The sequence below is a fragment of the Haemaphysalis longicornis genome, unplaced genomic scaffold, assembly GCF_048455015.1.
Source record: "Haemaphysalis longicornis isolate Haplotype H1 unplaced genomic scaffold, Haemaphysalis longicornis Haplotype H1 scaffold_2, whole genome shotgun sequence".
NCBI lineage: Eukaryota > Metazoa > Arthropoda > Arachnida > Ixodida > Ixodidae > Haemaphysalis > Haemaphysalis longicornis.
In genome coordinates this window covers 280,407,652-280,425,253 of record NW_027526295.1, presented here as the reverse complement: position 1 = coordinate 280,425,253, position 17,602 = coordinate 280,407,652, and the positions used below count along the sequence as shown (strand labels likewise).

Here is a 17,602-nt window from a genome sequence, read left to right as displayed (position 1 = left end):
TGTGAAAATCACAGATGGTGGTGGAAGCAACAGAAGTTGTCGAGGTAGATATGCAGTCCAGTTTTGTGCGGAAAGTTGAGTAGCGTCCTGTAATATGTCTCTCTGAACCCAGCGGTTATATCATCCGGTTTATCCAACCCAAGGGCAGCCTCTCTGAGTTGTCTTTGTTCGCGTGCTCCTCCACAGAAGATGACTGGCATCAGCCTCAGCCACTGGAGCCGGGCACTTGGGTAAGGTTCCTGGGTCTTTTGGTGAAGGTGCCCAAGTCCAGGGGACTGAAGGCGTGAGGGCCATCCCAGCCCAAGCCTCCGGAGAAAAACTTCATCCACCCGAGAGATGTTAGGGGGAAGGGAGCTGACACACGGAGGAATTCAGGCACGTGTGTCCCGTCTCAAAATATATTTTCGGTCTAAGAGATTGGAGCGGGAGTCACAAGAAAGGGGGCTATGGAAGGTTTCAGGTAAGGAAGGCGAGGGGGCTATATGTTTCGCTAACTCGTTAAGAATATTTTGACCATGCCCCTGCATCCAATGTACGCGAATCACTAGCGGCGCTATCTTGTGGAGTCTGTTAACCTGCTGGCAGATTCGGGGTGTCTTTATCGTTTGCTTCAGGTGCTTCACAGCGGTACGCGAGTTGTACTTTATAAATTAAATTTCTCGAGCCGTGGGCGCTAATGGGCGAAACGTGGACGCGTGCCTTTGCGATGCCCCACATGTTTCCTGGCCTTATTGTGTTTTATTCCAGAGAATCAGGTTTCAAATTTGTTTCTGGCCTCCTATTACAACTGCACTAACATATGATGCATACAAGGAAAGGTAGTAGAGAAAACAGGTCCAGCTGATAACTACCTCTCGGGCTGAGGGCACTGCAATGAGTAGAGGTGAAAAGAAATGAACAGGAACAATAGGGGAAAAGGAGGAGATGAGTGACGCTACAATATTTGCCGTGAAACACTGATAGCTTTGCTGAATAGCAGTGTCATGGAGCGTCAGAGAGTCCCATGTCTTTCAAAAAGCCCAGCAGAGCACCAAAGTCTTTCTCGTGAAGTGAGGGGCGACAGCGGGAATAGCAGGTTCGAAGTAGTTCCCTGAGGTAGACCAACGTAGACGCTGTAAGACGTTGTAAGATCGGCTCGTGCCTGGGCGTGTTACGGACATTCGCACAGCGCATGCGCGAGTGTCTCGGTTGCAGGATGCTGCCGGCATCTTTGTGAATAAGCCATTCCAAGCATATGCCTTCTTTCTTCGGAGTCGCGACCTTTTCGCAGGCGGAGGAAGAGGGAACGGTGGGCTCGGCACAGTTCCCTCGAAGGAAGCAGGTGAGGGGACTTGCCAGATGCGACGCTGGGATCAGACTGCATGGCCTGCAGGTAACCTTAAATGAGGTACCTCGCCGTTCCCAGGAGCCTCACGTTTTTGCTCACCGAGAAGGATGGGTGCTGCTCTGTTTTAGTCAGGCAATTGGCCTCATTCTTCCTTGTTGCCTTTGATGCCCGCGTCAGCTGGGAGCCATTAAAGCTGGATGATGGTGGTAAACGAACGCTTATTATAAATTAAAGGGGTAAGGGAAGGGGGTGTGGTCAGCTTTCTTTGTCTAGGAGGCCGCGGCACGAAAGATTTTGACGCTGAGGCTGTACAGCTTGCAAGGAAGATGGACAGAGTCAGCTGCGGTAAGACCACCCCGAGTCATAGGAGGAACGCTCTTTAATCCGACAAAACATTCACTTTCCGAATTACGAGTCCGCTATCCAATCTCGGATCATGTTTACACACAAATGAAGGCCAGCGGTTCGACCGTTATTGAGGTGCTGACCACGGGCACGCATCATTCATTGTCTGCCCGAAGCGACGCGACGGATGCTGCAGCTGCCGTTCTCTGGCCTGGCAGCACCAAGCCGTCGGTGAGTAACCAGCAGAGATCCCTCGAGGTTGTCCATGTAGGCTCCCGTTTCGTGCCTCATTGCACATGCTGTTATCCTTTCGGATTCCACGTGCGGCAGAGTGATAGTTGTGCTGATTCGACTCAGCATGGGGGGCATAAGAGAAGGCATAATGTGATCCACAGGGGGCTGGCTGTTCCGAAAGTACGAACAATCAGAGCCACGCGGGAGTGGGACAGTTCTCGCCGACGCGCGTGGAGAGGGCCTCCGGAGCCCTGTGGGGTTGGACTCTTTGCATGGCACGGCTTGTCAGGGTCAAGGTCTCATTCAGCAAGAATTATCGGATATTGCGGCGAGCGGGGCAAACCCAGTGAACTCATGAGTGGATTCCTGTGCTCGGTGTCCACTTTCCTCCACCGCGTCGGCTTCAAGGTGTCTAGGGTCATGCTGTTCCAACCACAACAAGAACAAAAGGACCCTATCGATTGTGCGTGAGCAATGCGAACGCGGGAAAATATTAATTGGACTGAGGAAACTTTCATTTCATTCATTTTTGGAGGCGCGAGAGGGGAGGGGATGAGCAGGAAGGGTGGGAGGGCCAGAGAGGGTGTTACGGGGCAGGGGCGGTAGAGAGGAAAACAGATTTGCAACGAAGCAAGGAGACACGTGGCCCATTTCGGACACGGATTTAGAAAACAGCTTGTCAACTCAACCATTTGAGTAAGTCGACAAGTTTTATCAATCAATAAACCAATCAATTTAAAAGAAGCGGGCTATAGTAAAAAAAAAAGATGTCGGTGTTTGTAACCATCGACCCCCGCCAGAGGCAGTCAAGAAATAGTGTTACTACAGACTTACTTGATACAGGAGTTGCGAAACTCCCCATAGGCCCCATGCATTAAAAAGTGGCCCTACGATTGGTCCACTGGTTTGGATCTTGTTTTACAGTGGCGCCATCTTTTGGTGACAAAATAAACTATACAATGTACTTGGCCGCTCGACGACCTGGGCAAAAATAGGTATTTGAGTGCTTACGTAACTTTGTTATGCCAAAGGAACCCAATGTGATCTATGCAAGTGTTTTATGTACATGCGAAGCAAAAGTAGTAAAAAGAAATGCGGCCATCGGGTCGACCGTCGCTTGCGCACTGTCGTCTGCTGCGCGTCCTCTTCGGTCTTCTGGCGGAAAAAAAAATTCAATAAGTCGCTTCGACGGCTTTATGCAAGCTGAAATTGATTATTTAGAGCCGCTTCATCGGCTACTAGATTAGTTTTGGCATACAATGAGCTGTGGGCCAAACGATAACTTCAAATTTATTACTTCAGTTCGGACCTATGTTGTGCCGGAGTGCCCGCACAAGAGCTTATTTGTCGAGGCAGATGCGGGGACGCAGAAACAATCGCAACCTAAAAACCGGAGTTAAGATAGCAATTAGTAACTTACGAAAGCATAAAAATAAAGAATTATGCACTTTAAAACAAAAGTTAACGTTAAATTGTCAGTTTGAATAATTAATTTGTTTTTGGATAGTGCATGCGGCGGCCGCAGTAGCGCCACGGTACGCACGATCCAAAGCTGGGGGGGGGGTCCAGGTGCGGGCCGTTTATTCAGTTATTGAGGCGGAGTTCGCAACTGCCTCCATCTAAGAGCTCTGGCGTTATTATAGTCAAAGTCATTCTACCGGAGTGTAAAGCCTTTCAGGAGAGGCCGTAGAGGAAAGAAAGCCACACGAGCAAAAAAACGTGTTGCTAGGCGACACCCACGATAGTCGGGGTTCTGCGGAGGGCGCTGCAGGCACGAGTCTTCAGAAATGTGTCGCCATGCTACCATGCATCCCCCGCCCCCCTCGAACGCTGCCACTCGCATTCACATTAGGGAAAGGACTTAACCTTGTACGCGTGAACGCATACATGCGTTAACCTTGAAGATTCCCGTCGCGAGCGTATGAAGATAAATGTTAGCACAGCTACAAGATTTAGGACAGCGCCGCAGATGGCCTGGTGGGTTAGTGTGGGCGTTTGTGCTGTCTTACAGGGAGTAGAAAAAAGAGAAATAATTAGACAGACAGTAACATAAACAAGCAAATAAGCAATATCAGAGCATCTGAGGACACCGAAGCCCTTCTTATCGGTTTTGAATAGGAATGATTGAGCGCCTCTGGTTGCTCCTTGGAGTTTAGCGCTGTGAGCTGTGTTTTCGAGTTTTACTGCGCGGTGTCTGTGTACTTGCGGGGATGGCCACCTTTCGCCGCAGCCGAGGCGGCGGCCACCTGCCATGTATACATGCCTCAGACTCCTCAGCGGTGCCGTACGTATACTGCCACGCACAGCGGCCTGCGCGGAGCGCGATATACGAAACGCGTCTCCGTTTGCAGCGGATTTCTCGCTGAAGACGCTCGAGGCCGACCCCCGCTGTTCGCCCAATGGGCCGTATAATGCTTTAGCATTGATAATTATGTAAACAATGGTGGCACGAATGAGAAGAGGTAGGCTCGCGCTCAATACGGGTTAATAAACTGTAGGAGAATCGACAGTTGGGCTAGTGGGCAGTTGTCCTTGGAAGAGGAGGGGGAGGAGCAAACTTTATTAACAGTGAAGTCGAGCGGGATCATGGCCGGGGTCCTCAGTCCAGGACTCCGTTCGAGCGGCCTGCCGTCTTCGCCCTTTCAGCGAGCCAAAGCTGCTTACTCAGGTCTGAGCTGGCAAGCTCACTCTCCCACTGCTCGTCAGTTGCATTAGGGATTGTATCAAGGTCTGGGTTTGACTGGCAGGCCCAAAACATACTGTAGAGCGCAGCTGGGCTGCCGCAGTGTTTGCAGAGGGGGTAGTATAACGTGGGGGGGGATGGTGTGTAGCCGCGTGGGGTGTGGAAATGTGTTCGTTTGAATCCGTCAAAGGGTGACTTGTTGTTCTTTTGTTAAATGATCGGCCGGTGGCGGGAAGGTGCGTCGCGTGAGCATGTAGTGTTGGGTGATGTCGTTGTATGCGATGGAGGGAGTAACGGGTCCTCTCATCATCCTCTTGCGGTGCCCGGCGAGCAAGTTCTCGGGCGTAAGCGTGCGCCGTTTGACTACCGCGAAGAGACGAGTGAGCAGGTGTCCAGATAATCTTGACTGTTCTCTTGGGGGGTAGTGGGGGGCGGGGGGGGGGGGTTATAATCCGTGCGGCTACCTTAAAATTCTTCCCGCCGTGTACGTTCGACACGCCGCTTGTGAGTCCGTAATGATGGTCGTGGCTTGGGTCTGCGTTATGGCTAGTGCAAGTGCCACTTCTTCTGCTTCGAGGATGGTGGACTTGCGGAGGGTGACACTTGTAATTAGAGCAGTGGGGTGGTGACGACCGCTGTTTTGGTGTTTGCACGCGCGTAGTCCGCCGCGTCCGTGAAGACTGTCGTACTCGAGTCTCTGTATTGTCTTTCGAGGGCCAGCGCCCTGGCCGTTCTTCTGCCTTCGTGATGCTGGGGGCTCATCTTTCTTGGCAGTGGGGGAACGTATAGCTTGGATCTTATATCCCAGGGTATGTCTACCGCAGTATCTGTTTCCGTTGGTGACATGAACCCCACGTTCGAGAGTACTTGGCGTCCTGTGGGCGTAGTATACATATATAGTCGCGCTTTTTGTGCATTCAGGTGCGCCTCCATAAGTTCGTCTAGGGTGTTATGTACTCCCAGAGCCATCAGGTCAGCGGTAGAAGTGCTGGTCGGAAGTGCGAGGGCTTGTTTGTAGGCCTTGCGTATGATGGTGCCAATCTTCCGGCGTTCTGTTGCCTGGAGGGTGGCGTAGGGAGCGACGTACGTTATTCTCGAAATTAGGAAGGCTTGGACCAGACGCAGCATGTCCTTGGACATCTTCAAGTAGAGCAAACTCGACACGGACAAAAAAAGGAACATCTTGAAGCAGCGCTGCGTTCTGTCTACTTCCTCCTTCTTTTGTCCATGTCGAGTTTGCGTTACTTCAAGATGTTTCATAAGCGGTGATTGATTGATTGATTGATTGATTGATTGATTGATTGATTGATTGATTGATTGATTGATTGATTGATTGATTGATTGATTGATTGATTGATTGATTGATTGATTGATTGATTGATTGATTGATTGATTGATTGTATAAATTATGAAATTTATATAAGATTTTCTTTCTGACTTCGACGGCGGCGGCTCCGTCCCGTGGGCTTGCTTGGTGGTACCGGAATGACCGGACTAACAAACCCGTTCCGGTTTTTAAAGACGATAGTCTTTCTTGGGCTACTTAAACGCAGAAATTTTGGCCGGCCTGTCTGTCTGTCTGTCTGTCTGTCTGTCTGTCTGTCTGTCTGTCTGTCTGTCTGTCTGTCTGTCTGTCTGTCTGTCTGTCTGTCTGTCTGTCTGTCTGTCGACCCGGCCAAAGCGAAACAGAAACTGCGCAATAGTTTTATATACCCACAGCCAAATCTAAACGTCCGATTCAGGCGTTAATGTTCATAATTGTCAACATCGTTAAACAAGAACAAGACATTACGCAAATTTAAAGCAGGAAGTCAATACATGAGTGACATTTGCGGTGTTCCTTTATGAAAAAATTCACGGATGCTAGGTTTTTGCAATATCAAATAAATACATCAACTGCAGAAAAATCATCCCCTGCTGTTGCCCGCGCTCCCTGGTGGAATTTAAAAAAAAAATCAAACGTCAAAAGCATCGGAAGGTTCTACTAGATAGGTTATTGTTATGCTGTGTTATGCTATATTGTTATGCTATATGCTATATTGTTATATCGTTATGCTGTGGTGATATTCAAATGAATCCAGGACATGACGCTGATACGAAATTAGACTTGATGCTAGCCAATATTGAGGGAATTAAGGCGGACATGCCGGAGCTTAAAGAGAAAATGGTCGTAGTTGAAACAGCATTGTCCATAATTCCTGAGCTCTGTAAGCGTGTCCGCCAGCCTGAAAAGGAAAAGCATGCGAGCCTGTATTGAGGGCCTCTTAAAAGATCAAACAAAGTTAAAAACGTGGCGCAAACTAGACGGGACAAGAGAGACAAGAAACACAGATACAGGCGCCAACTTCCAACTGTTTATTCACCAGAAACCACACGTATTTATATACGATATATCAACAACATGAATAACAAAACCATGTATAATCAAAATGACAAATGTAAAAGGGGCCAAAAACACGCAAGATCAAGTGCCGAGAATGCATACATGATAACTGCAAACGTGCGCAGGAGTGCAAAAAACAGGGCGTGCGCACATAGTCCAAGCACAAACCCAGCAGCAAAGAGGGGAGAGCTGCGTTACGTGCCAATCTACACGTTGTCTTTTAAAGGGGCCCTAAATAGGCTGCCAAATGTTACGATTTTGCGTGCGCAGTCACTGGAGTACTATCCAAGGAACGTCATGCCGCAAAAATTGTTTAAATGCGTTAATTATTAGCCGAGTTATCGCTCATTAAAAGGGGCCACCCATAAGGCCTGGGGCTCTCCTCCTCTAGTAGCTCCTCCGAAGCACTGTGGAAGCCGCGACGTCATCGACCCGGCGCAAGACCACCGAGAGAAACAGGGCAATCCATCACCCTCCTTGATGTACGTGCAGTCATTGGCTGCGCCAAGCCCTGCGCGCGCTTTTTTTTTTTTTTTTTTGCACTCGACGCGCGTGCTCCGCCCACCAGATTCCGGTTGCACGGTGAGCGCTGTCGCTGTGGTTCGCGTTCGCGGCGCCGCACTGGGCAGTGTCTCGTGCGTCATAGAGGCGCGTCAGAGCAGGAAAGAACTGCGTCAGAGCGCGCAAGTGTGGCGGCAAGGTATGGTTGGTGAGCCAGGAGAGAAAGTGAAATCTTTTTTTCGTGTTTGTGCGGCCCCTGCTTTACGCAGAGGTGTAATATTTGGTACACGTTGTCGTGAAGGGGTACTCTAGCGATTGCGCGATTGAAATGGCGACCTTCGGAAGCCTATTTAGGGCCCCTTTAAGAAAGACACCTCTTTATCACTTAACGCCAGTGATGGCGTGCTGACGCACTTTTCACCAGCTCTTTTTATAAATACCGCCTCGATGATCTCCCTTTCGGTCTTGTTTTTTGCTCGCCTTAAAAAGGTCGTCTCATTCAGTAATGGCTCACACCCACAGCGCTTGCAATGGTCTGCTAGGTGCCCACCCATGTTGCTGCTGACGGCCAACCGGTGCTCTCTCGCACGTTCATTAAAGCAACGTCCCGTTTGTCCAATGTATACCCTTTTGCACTTCAAGGGGATACTGTAGACGACGTTTTTTACACACTGGGTGTAGCGTGTGTCGTGCTTCTTCGAGCATGTTTCCGGTGGCTTCTTAGTCATCATGGGGCAAACCTTGGCCAGCTTGCACGGGGCGGAACACACAATTCGCACATTATACCTTGCGGCAACCTTTTTTACATTGTGCGAGAGCCGGTGAATGTAGGGTATAACGTGCGTTCTCATTTTTTCTTTCTGCTCCTGCAGTTTTTTCCCGTGCTTTAGCTTCTGCAGGGTGCTTTCACAGACACTTGTAATGACCGTGGGAGGATATCGAGCGGCTTCCAAGCGGCTAATCTGATTGCGAAAACCTGCAAACAGATTGTGCTCGCAAGATTTCGTTAAGGCCGAATTAATGCATGTGGTAGCTATTCCCCTCTTTATCAGTTTGGAATGAGCGCTGTCATACGGAAGAAGGCTTTTCTTAGTTCTAGGGTTGTACATCCAGCACGTGTGGTCTTTTGCGAAACTAAGCTTAAGGTCCAAAAATTGAATGGAATTCCCTTGCGGTAACTCCCAGGTGTAGTCTAGTCCGCCTGATTCCGACAGAAAGGTATTAGTCACTTCAGCCACAGCAGAGTCAAGGTTAGAATGAGTTAAATTTAAAAGCACAAGGTAATCGTCTACGTATCTAAAAATTCTAACGACGTCAGAGTTGGTGAATTTTGCGTTAATGCGCTTGTCATTTTGATTATACATGGTTTTGTTATTCATGTTGTTGATATATCGTATATAAATACGTGTGGTTTCTGGTGAATAAACAGTTGGAAGTTGGCGCCTGTATCTGTGTTTCTTGTCTCTCTTGTCCCGTCTAGTTTGCGCCACGTTTTTAACTTTGTTTGAACTATGTACCAACTAGCTCAGCAACAAGTTTTGTTAACTCTTAAAAGAGGTGGGCAATTTGGAAAACCGAATTCGCAGCCACAACTTGATTGTAAAGGGCGTGAAAGGAAACGTAGCTGAAACGGAAGATGACCTGAGAGCGGAGGTATTGGACAAAATATTTCAGAGAAACCTTGATGTTGCGGGTCATGAGCGTCGAAGGAACCCACCAACTCGTCAGGCTTTCAGACCAATTATACTGCGGCTATCCAATCTTGTTGAAAAAGCTGAAATGCTGCGTAATGCTAACAAGCTTAAATAGGCTAAACTTTTTATATACCAAGACTATTCCTGTGATGCCCAAAGGAAGCGAAAAAATCTTTGGTTGAGTGTCGCCGCCAACAAAAAGAGTGGCATGACAGTCACTCTTTAGTTTGATAAGCTTAAGTTTGATGGCAATGCGTATGTGTGAGATGACGTCACAGACAAACGTGCTCCTGTTCTCTCCCAGTGAATTCAGCATACAAACGTAGCACATGCGTCTTCGCAGGATTGGCTTGATTAGCATGACAAACTTTTACTGTTCAATGTTAACCCGCGCAGTCTTGTACAGAGTTAGCGCATAGAGTGATCGAGCACGAAGCAGATGTCATTGTGGTGATTAAGACCTGGCTCTATCCAAACATAGAAGACCGCGAGGTTTGCCCGTCCGGATACAAAATAATGAGGAATGATAGGAGTAGCGGCGGAGGCGTGGCTATTTTTGTACTCAATACAATTAGTAGTACGGTCATTAAACATCCATCAGATATTGAAGTCGGGGGGTGGGGGGGGGGGGGGGAAGTGCATGGGATGATTCTGAGCTTGTTGTAGGAGCAGTTTACAGGCCATCTGGGTCCAATGTAACTCATTTGAACAAGTTAAATGATTTTATGCACGCGCTCAGGATACAACACAAGAACCAAATCGTAGCTCGTGATCTTAACTTACCAGACGTGGACTGGAATAAATTACTACCAGTGGACCGTGAGCACGAGTCAGCTGCTTCCATTTCTTCCGCGGTCTTCAACAGGTAGTGTACGACTGTGCTCGCGTTCAGAACGACGGTATATCTATTTTGGACCTTGCATTCCTTAGTGATGGCCTCATTATGAGACCTTACGAAGTAAAGATTTTTCCAGGAATATCTGACCATTCCATTATTAGACTTGGTCTGACCATGAATGAGCACCGTGGTAACATTATTACCACCTCATCATGCAGGGATTTAAATATAGCTGACGACACAGCCATACTTGACGAATTAGACTTGTGCTACGTACCCTTTAAGGAGGATAGCCGCCAGCCTAGTGTGGGTGCTAACGATTTATGGCTGAGGTTTAAACCTATAGCTCTAAAATACATAGCCAAATACGCCCCTTTGAAAGTGAAAAGGGAGGGAGTAGCTAATCCCTGGAGAGAGAAGCATTTCACCTAAAGAGACACCGCCAAAACCCGGCGGAAATTACGAAGGATGAAGTTTCTACTTAAAGTTACGAACTGAAACGCCGCGTAAGAGAGTCCAGTCATAAGTTCTTCAATATGACATTGAACTAGTTTCTTCGTGATTCCCTTCAGACGGGACTTCATGAAAAATAAAGAAAACCGTCTCGGAGCTCCAAACGAATGAAGGCACTATTATGGATGACTTAGAAATTGCAAAGGCATTGATTACAATCTTTGCTGGTGCTTTCGCAAAAGATGATGCCTTACAACGAGAACTTAGCACTACGAGGGAAATTCCTGTTGTTGGTAATTTGGTGCTCTCAGAGCAGGGTACACTGTGCCTACTACATGTACTTAGTATTAAAACTACATCCTTGACTGGCTCGGACGGCATTCCTAATTCATTCCTCAAACAATACGCAGAATGGGTGGCTAAATATCTTATAACAGTCTTCAGTAAATCTCTTTCTGCCTGCTCTCTTCCGACGACTGGAAACTAAGTAAAATGATTGCTATACTGATAGGTGGTGAAGCTAACTGTCCCTTGTGGGCATCTCCTATCCTATTAGTATGAAGGAATAGAATAGAACATAACAGAATAACGCGCCGTCGTTATTCTCACTGTTCTCGCGCAGCACCGAACTGCCCTGCCGAGAGACTCTGCCCACAACGGGTTCGAGAGCGAGCCACGACTCTCGCCGCGAGTGTACGTTGTCAGTCACTTCACATGGAAGCGATACATTTCATAGTACAGGGGTTTATTACGCGGGAAACCACGATACAAACACTACACTGTACTATGCACCTAGCCCCTGGGGCATACAGCCGTCAGCGTGTGCCCAGCCCGTAGTCGGGCAGCAGTTAGCGTCCGCCGGCGTTGGCCGGCCGCAACGCTCGCTGACGTAGGGGAAGGGGGCTCTCTGTGGCCGCTACACATTTCAAGCCGCTGGACTCGATCGGGCGGCATCGGCGCTCGTCCGCTGACCTCAGACGGCGCAAGCCGTCACATCGCGGACGCGGGGGCAACCCACCAAGAAGTGGAATATGCCCGCGGAGACTCGCCGGGCATCCTAGATAAACGCACTGACGCAAATCGAGGCATGCGCTAATCGGCACGGTGGGTGCCGTGACCCACGGAAGTGGGAAACAACGGTCAATGCAAGAAACGGCCAGAAGTGGCCGAAGGGCATTTACGTACCGTGCGATCTCTGCGCGTCCCAAGGGCGTTCTCCCCCCCGGGGAGTCTCCTGCGCGCATCCCCCGTCGCCTCGTAGGGAGAGGAGGGAAGCGCGCGAGGATCGCCCTCGCCCCACCAAGGAGGAGGACGTCGCTAGCGCCTCCTCGCCCCGATATGAGGGCTTGGCCCCCACACCCTATAACTATAGACCGGTAGCCCTGACATCTACATCCTGTAAAATATTAGAACACATTGTTAGTAAGCATGTCCGACAATTTTTAGCTCACATCCTCTTTCTCAATCAAAATCAACGTGGTTTTCGTGCGGGTCTCTCCACGGTAACCCAGCTTGTGGAAACGATGCACTATTTCTGCGAAACTGCAGATCAAAAGGGGCAGGTCGATGTTTTTTTTTTTTTTTTTTTTTTTTTATGACGGCGTTCGACAAAGTAAGCCGTAAGAAACTTTTAGATATACAAGAGCATGCAGGAGCTAGAGGTTAAAACAGCTTCGCTGTAAAACCTCAATTTATGCTTTCGGTAATCGGTCTTGCAACTCGCATACTGGACAAATGTTCACAATACCTAAGCTATGAAAATCCACATTGCGTTAAATTATTCCCTGGCTACAACTCACGTCCGTGGACACAGGTATGACGAAAGTTGTTCCTCTCCCATACCTGGTTTGAAATTAAACTCATCATTGAGCCCTACATGGCGTACCCCGGAGCCTTGGCTTAATCTCACCCAAGAACATTCTACGTTAGGCAGATAATACATTCGACCTAACTACCGTCATTCAACGGTCCTATTTTTGGCGGTATATGCCACTTCATGTTCCGAGCCTGGATGTAGCTCCACTATTCTAAGAATTCTAATTACAGCGAAGCTCTCTATGGCTAGGGTCGAGCAGACCATCTCCGGCGACAGACCAAGCGTAGACCTTGAATTTGCAGCGTATAGGAAAAATTGTGGTTGATTCCTCAGTCATAGGAATCGGTAAAACACAAAAGGGAAATGTGCAGCGAAATCTGCAGCGGAGCATGATTTGCGCGTCGGCGGCTGTCTTGTGGGTGTGCTTGGAGAGCGACGTCCTGCTGGCGGGTTGTTTCAGCAAATGTGTACTGGCGTCATTTCCGTGACGGCTATGACGTCAGTAAAATCTTGGTGTATCCCGGCATAAAACACTCTCGTGGTAAAATATAAAACCAGAAAACGAACAACCCTAAGTATAACGCACGCTTTAGTACTAAAGGTTGTTTCCCCGCAAGAACACCCTGTGTGCAGGGATGCACCCTTTACAGGCCGCTTGCATCGTTGTACTGGCGTCGTTTCCGTAACGGATATGACATCGGTTAAATCTGTGTGTATCCAGTAATAAAGCACTTTCGAGTTAAAAAATTATATAGAAGACAGGATAGGTCCTAGGCCATCCATACTTTGATATAAGCCATCTTAGATTGCCCCCGAAGACATGTCTTTCCAGAAATGTACTTTTTGAAGTCGACTTAAAGGGTATCGGTGTAAGCTTGGTCTTTGTAAGCTGGCTTTCCCGCATCGCGTGTTGCGCAGTGAAGCATGACCATCTACGGGGGGAGGAGGGAATCAACCCCTTTTGCACTCCTCTCCACCGCTACCGCCCCTTTCCAGAGTCGCGTCGGCTCCCTCGCCACGCACGGGTTTTCTCCTTACACTGACATTGCAAAATGCCGCGCGCCCTTCGGCGGTCACCTGTGGGGCGCACTAATAACGTCATTGTCTTTACCCAACAATCGTGTGCGCTCTTTGTCTGTGGCGTGACATTGCACCACTATCCTTGCAATTCAAATTAGCGAATCCCCGATATACCTATTTGCTGAACGTCACCTAGCAAGTCCCACCAGAGCACCGGCTTCACTTGACTTCTCTCTTCACAAGGTGGAAGGGCTCTGACTTCTTAAAAATCATATTTTCCCAAAAGCCTGTCCGTATTGGTTTTCATTGATATGTCGTATGAACGTGGACCAGAGTTGTACTCATGAAAATTCTAGATTTATAAATTATATTTTCCTTCACTTGTTCTCACTTTTTTTCTTTTTAGTCCATTTCTCCCTCCCCCCCCCTTTTTTTTTTTTGTAGCACAACGTCCATGCTCCGCTGCTGTATGCCCAACTGTGTGTTGAAGTCAGCCAAGTCTCTTTCCCGAAACGTTTTCTCCCTACGTATCCTTCATAGAACTTTAATCTATTTTATAAAAATAGTAATTCATTCAAATTCTTCATTATAAGCGTCAGTTGCAAGCCTCCAACGCTCCCTGTGTCTCTGTTGTCGCATGTGGGGTTATTCTGGTTGCGGCTATTTTTTCGCCTGCGCATGTTCCAGTCTGGCCAGCGGCTTTGTGTCGTGGGCGCCCACCGCGGCGTTCCGGTGCGGGCACTGCCACTCCAGGCGTGGGCCCGTCTCTCCTCTGGCCGGCGGCGGCAGCAGCGGGGCGGCGCGAAGCCAAAGTGCCGCGACAGCAGCCGAGGTGCGAGGAGCTGCTGCGCGCGTGCTTCCATGATGGGCGCGGGTTGATCAAAAGCGTCCGACCGTGCGACCCCCCGGACCGAGCCGAGCTGCCCCGGTGCCTTGGCCGAGCCGGGGCAAGCACGGGGAGGGCGGATGACGGCCGCCCCTTCTTCGCGGAAACCGGCCGTCTCCCGCGGTGCCCCCGCGAGGGGCGCTGCCGTCGGCGGCACGTTTGAATTTTCGTCGCTGCTTGCTTTGGCGGTCGCCGCTCGTGTGGCGAAACCTGCGGTCACGACTCACGACGCGACGCCGCTCTGGTTGCGTGCGCGTCCGCCGCTGGACATGTCTTCCGCGCTGTGGCTGCTGATGCTGCTGAAGCAGCAGACCACGGAAATGAAGCAGGAAAGACCGCGGATCGTATTCTTTTCGTCCGGGATATGCAAATTTCTCCCTTTGCCGCCGTTATTTGCGCACCGGTGGAAATTTCTCGCTATCCGAACGCTGGTCGCGAGGAACAAGTCTTATCACTTTTAAAAAGCTCTACTTTCAAGAGACGCAGTCAACTGTGCTGAAAAGGCCTTTACATTTCCCACGCACGAAGTCATTCTGCCGATGTTGTTGGGGCGTATACATTTATGAACAAATAAACGAACGCGAAAATACAGCTGCAAACATGCAAACTGCTTGTATTTGTTCCTTGTGAGTAAACTTGCCGTATATCGCAACTGGGATAATCGCAGTATCTTTCCTGTTTGCGTGTATCTGAATTCAACCATTGTTTTACCTCCACGAGCAGAGTATATTTAGGGCCGCCCCAGAGTATATGGCTGGCAGCGGTTCCTAGGGAACCTGCGGCGACTAGGGAACCTAGCAATTCCCTAGCCATCGCAGCTCGCAGCGCCGCTCGCCACGCAAAAAAAAAAAAAAAGAAATAATGATAATAAAAATAAAAAAAACTAAATAGAAAATGGAAATAAAAAACGCATATGGGGCGGCCGGGTGGCATTCGTCGTCGGATATGGAACGTGAGTCGGACAGACTGAAAGAAGCCAGGCTCCGTCATCGGTACAAAACCAAGAGGAGGCAGCGAGCCAAGTTGACGGAGGAAGAACTACCCGCACGCCTCGAGATGCGTCATAACCGTACTGAGAACCAAGCTAAACAATAACAATAGACAGTTTCAGAATAACGTACGCAGACGTACGCAAACAGTTAGCGAACGCTATTTTTTGCTTCGTTCGCACTGCGCATGCGCCGTACGTTAAGCCGCTTCTGCGTTTAGCGGACGGAAGAATAGCGGGCGCTATTTCAGCAAAATAGCGTGCGTACGTGAGGGCGCTTGCGTTTCCAACATGGCGACTAGTAGCGCGACAACCATCCATGCGTTCCGCTCTTCTGTCGAGAGTAATTTACTTCCGATGGACCTAGTTCTTTGATCATGCGGTTTTTAAATATGTTGAGTGGTTAGCACGTCGCCCTCGCGCAGCTCTATATCGTCATAACATCGCTGACTGTCCGAATGAAGCTTGCACCTGAGACAGCGACCGAAGCTGTGTGTTGTGTGTTGTAAACACGTTCGCTTCGCGATGAAAGGTGACGTGTGCTTCTGCGGGTGGATAGTGCTTCTCACGCTCTGGATTATCTTTCTCTAGCGACGTACGACTCAACCTCGCATCGGGTATGTGCAGTGTGCGTGGCCTTCTCGGATTGCTCGCCAGAGTTAAAGGGGTCCTGAAATGCCTTCCGCCGATGCATGGATGTACATGTAACCAAATAAAGCAATGTATTAGCAATCTCCTCCTGCAAGAATTTTGTTAAAGCGATGAGTATTAGCTGAGAAATCGTAAATCAAAAACCGCGAATTATCGTCGCGCCGTATTTCCTCCTCCTTTCAACTGTTTCTTCGCTGTTGGCCTCCCCTCCCATGATGCTCCGCTCCTCAGCGGTGACGTACTTCCGCTATTGCGCTCCCACAGACTGCCGTCTGCTACGGGCCAGCTCTTTCGGCTTTTTCATCTCTGTAGACACCATGGAGACAGGCTGGAAAAGCGAACGAATGACCTGGCCGCATGTGTGCGGCCTGGCCTTGCCCTTTCGCGGTGTACGTAGCTGCAGGGCTGCAGTTGGTATCGGCGGCGAACTCGCAGCCGCGTAGGGAGAATCGTGCGCTCGTTCCCTTTGGTGCACCGCGCACTGTTTATCCAAAAAGCGCGGTCTCAGATGTGGCCCCGCTGGTGCCAGGTGTTATTTTGCGGTGGTTGTAATTCCTACTACCGGCAGCATGTGAAAAGACATTTTCAACCGACACAGAACCCGTGCAGATCGGATCGGATCGGATCGCTTTATCAGCGGCGATGAACGTGAAGGCGAAGAGCAAACCAACGCTGCACTCGATCAGCGAGAACCCGTGTTCTGACAAGCTGCACCCATGTGTTGCACTCAACACTGACGGGAAAGCGTTTGTTTGCACTTGTTTGGATAGTCGTAAATTGTCCAAACATTCCGGCACTCCGCTAGCAGATCAGCCGGCGAGACATTTCGGAAAACATTTGACAGATGGCGCTGTATGCATTAGTGTGTCGCTACGCAAAACTGATGAGACGCTCTACTAAAACTCCCATCGCGGTGTCACGTAGCGGGACGCAAAAATTTAGCGTTTAGCGTATGCAAAGGCCACAAACGCTGTACTAAAACTCTATTAGCAGCAAAATAGCGTGCGTATGTGAAACCGCTTGCGTTTACAAAGCTGCACGCTGAGCGCGTACGTTTCAAACCTAGTGACATCGTTTAAATACACTGGCAAGCACAGTGTAACGTAGTCAGATATCAACCGTATGCTCAGGCGACAAGCAAGAGCTTGTTTTTATGTGGGGCGGAGATTGCGCATAAATCCCCTTTCGCACTTGCGACGAAAGCGAGTGAGAGCGGCAGGAATTCCGTCGCTTTGTCGCGCGACGATCGTTTTTGTCGAATGGTCGGGAGAAATTTTGGTTGCGCGACAGAATTCCCGTCGCTTTCGCTCGCTTTCGTCGCAAGCGGGAATGGAAAGTTCTGCCGCTGCCGTCTGCTACGCAGCTCGGAGGTAACCGCGCGATCTGCTCGGGCCGGATGAACGCGCACACTCCCGCACGGCAGCGCCCCAAGCGGCAGACCGCCGCGTACATGGCTCCCGGCGCCCGCCTGGAGCCCGCCCTCGGCACACTAGCCAGTATATTTCAGGCACTATAATGGAGGAAAGATTTTTTGCTTCCGATGAACCTAGTTCTTTGCCCCTGTGTTTTTAAATACGTGAAGTGGTTAGCACGTCGTCCTCACGCAGCTCTGTATCGTCGTAGCATCGCTGATTGTCCGAACGAAGCTTGCAGCTAAGCCAATGCAGCGACCGAAGCTGTGTGTGTGTGTGTGCATTGCCTCCTGTGTGTTGTGGACGCGTTCGTTTCGCGATGAAATGCGACATTGTACTTCTGCGGGTGGATAGTGCTTCCCATGGTCTGG

The 17,602-nt window shown here is 49.6% G+C and overlaps 1 protein-coding gene across 1 annotated transcript in view; it reads left to right on the top strand.

Moving 5' to 3' along the window:
- Nucleotides 1–14,892, top strand: part of LOC144167807 (uncharacterized) — a 114,142-nt gene extending 99,250 nt beyond the window's left edge. Inside the window, exon 2 of the mRNA XM_077696977.1 lies at nucleotides 13,982–14,892. Within this exon, the coding sequence (XP_077553103.1) occupies nucleotides 13,982–14,343 (362 nt within the window). The 3' untranslated portion in view covers nucleotides 14,344–14,892. The remainder of the gene's footprint in view (nucleotides 1–13,981) is intronic.
- Nucleotides 14,893–17,602: the final 2,710 nt, after the last annotated feature.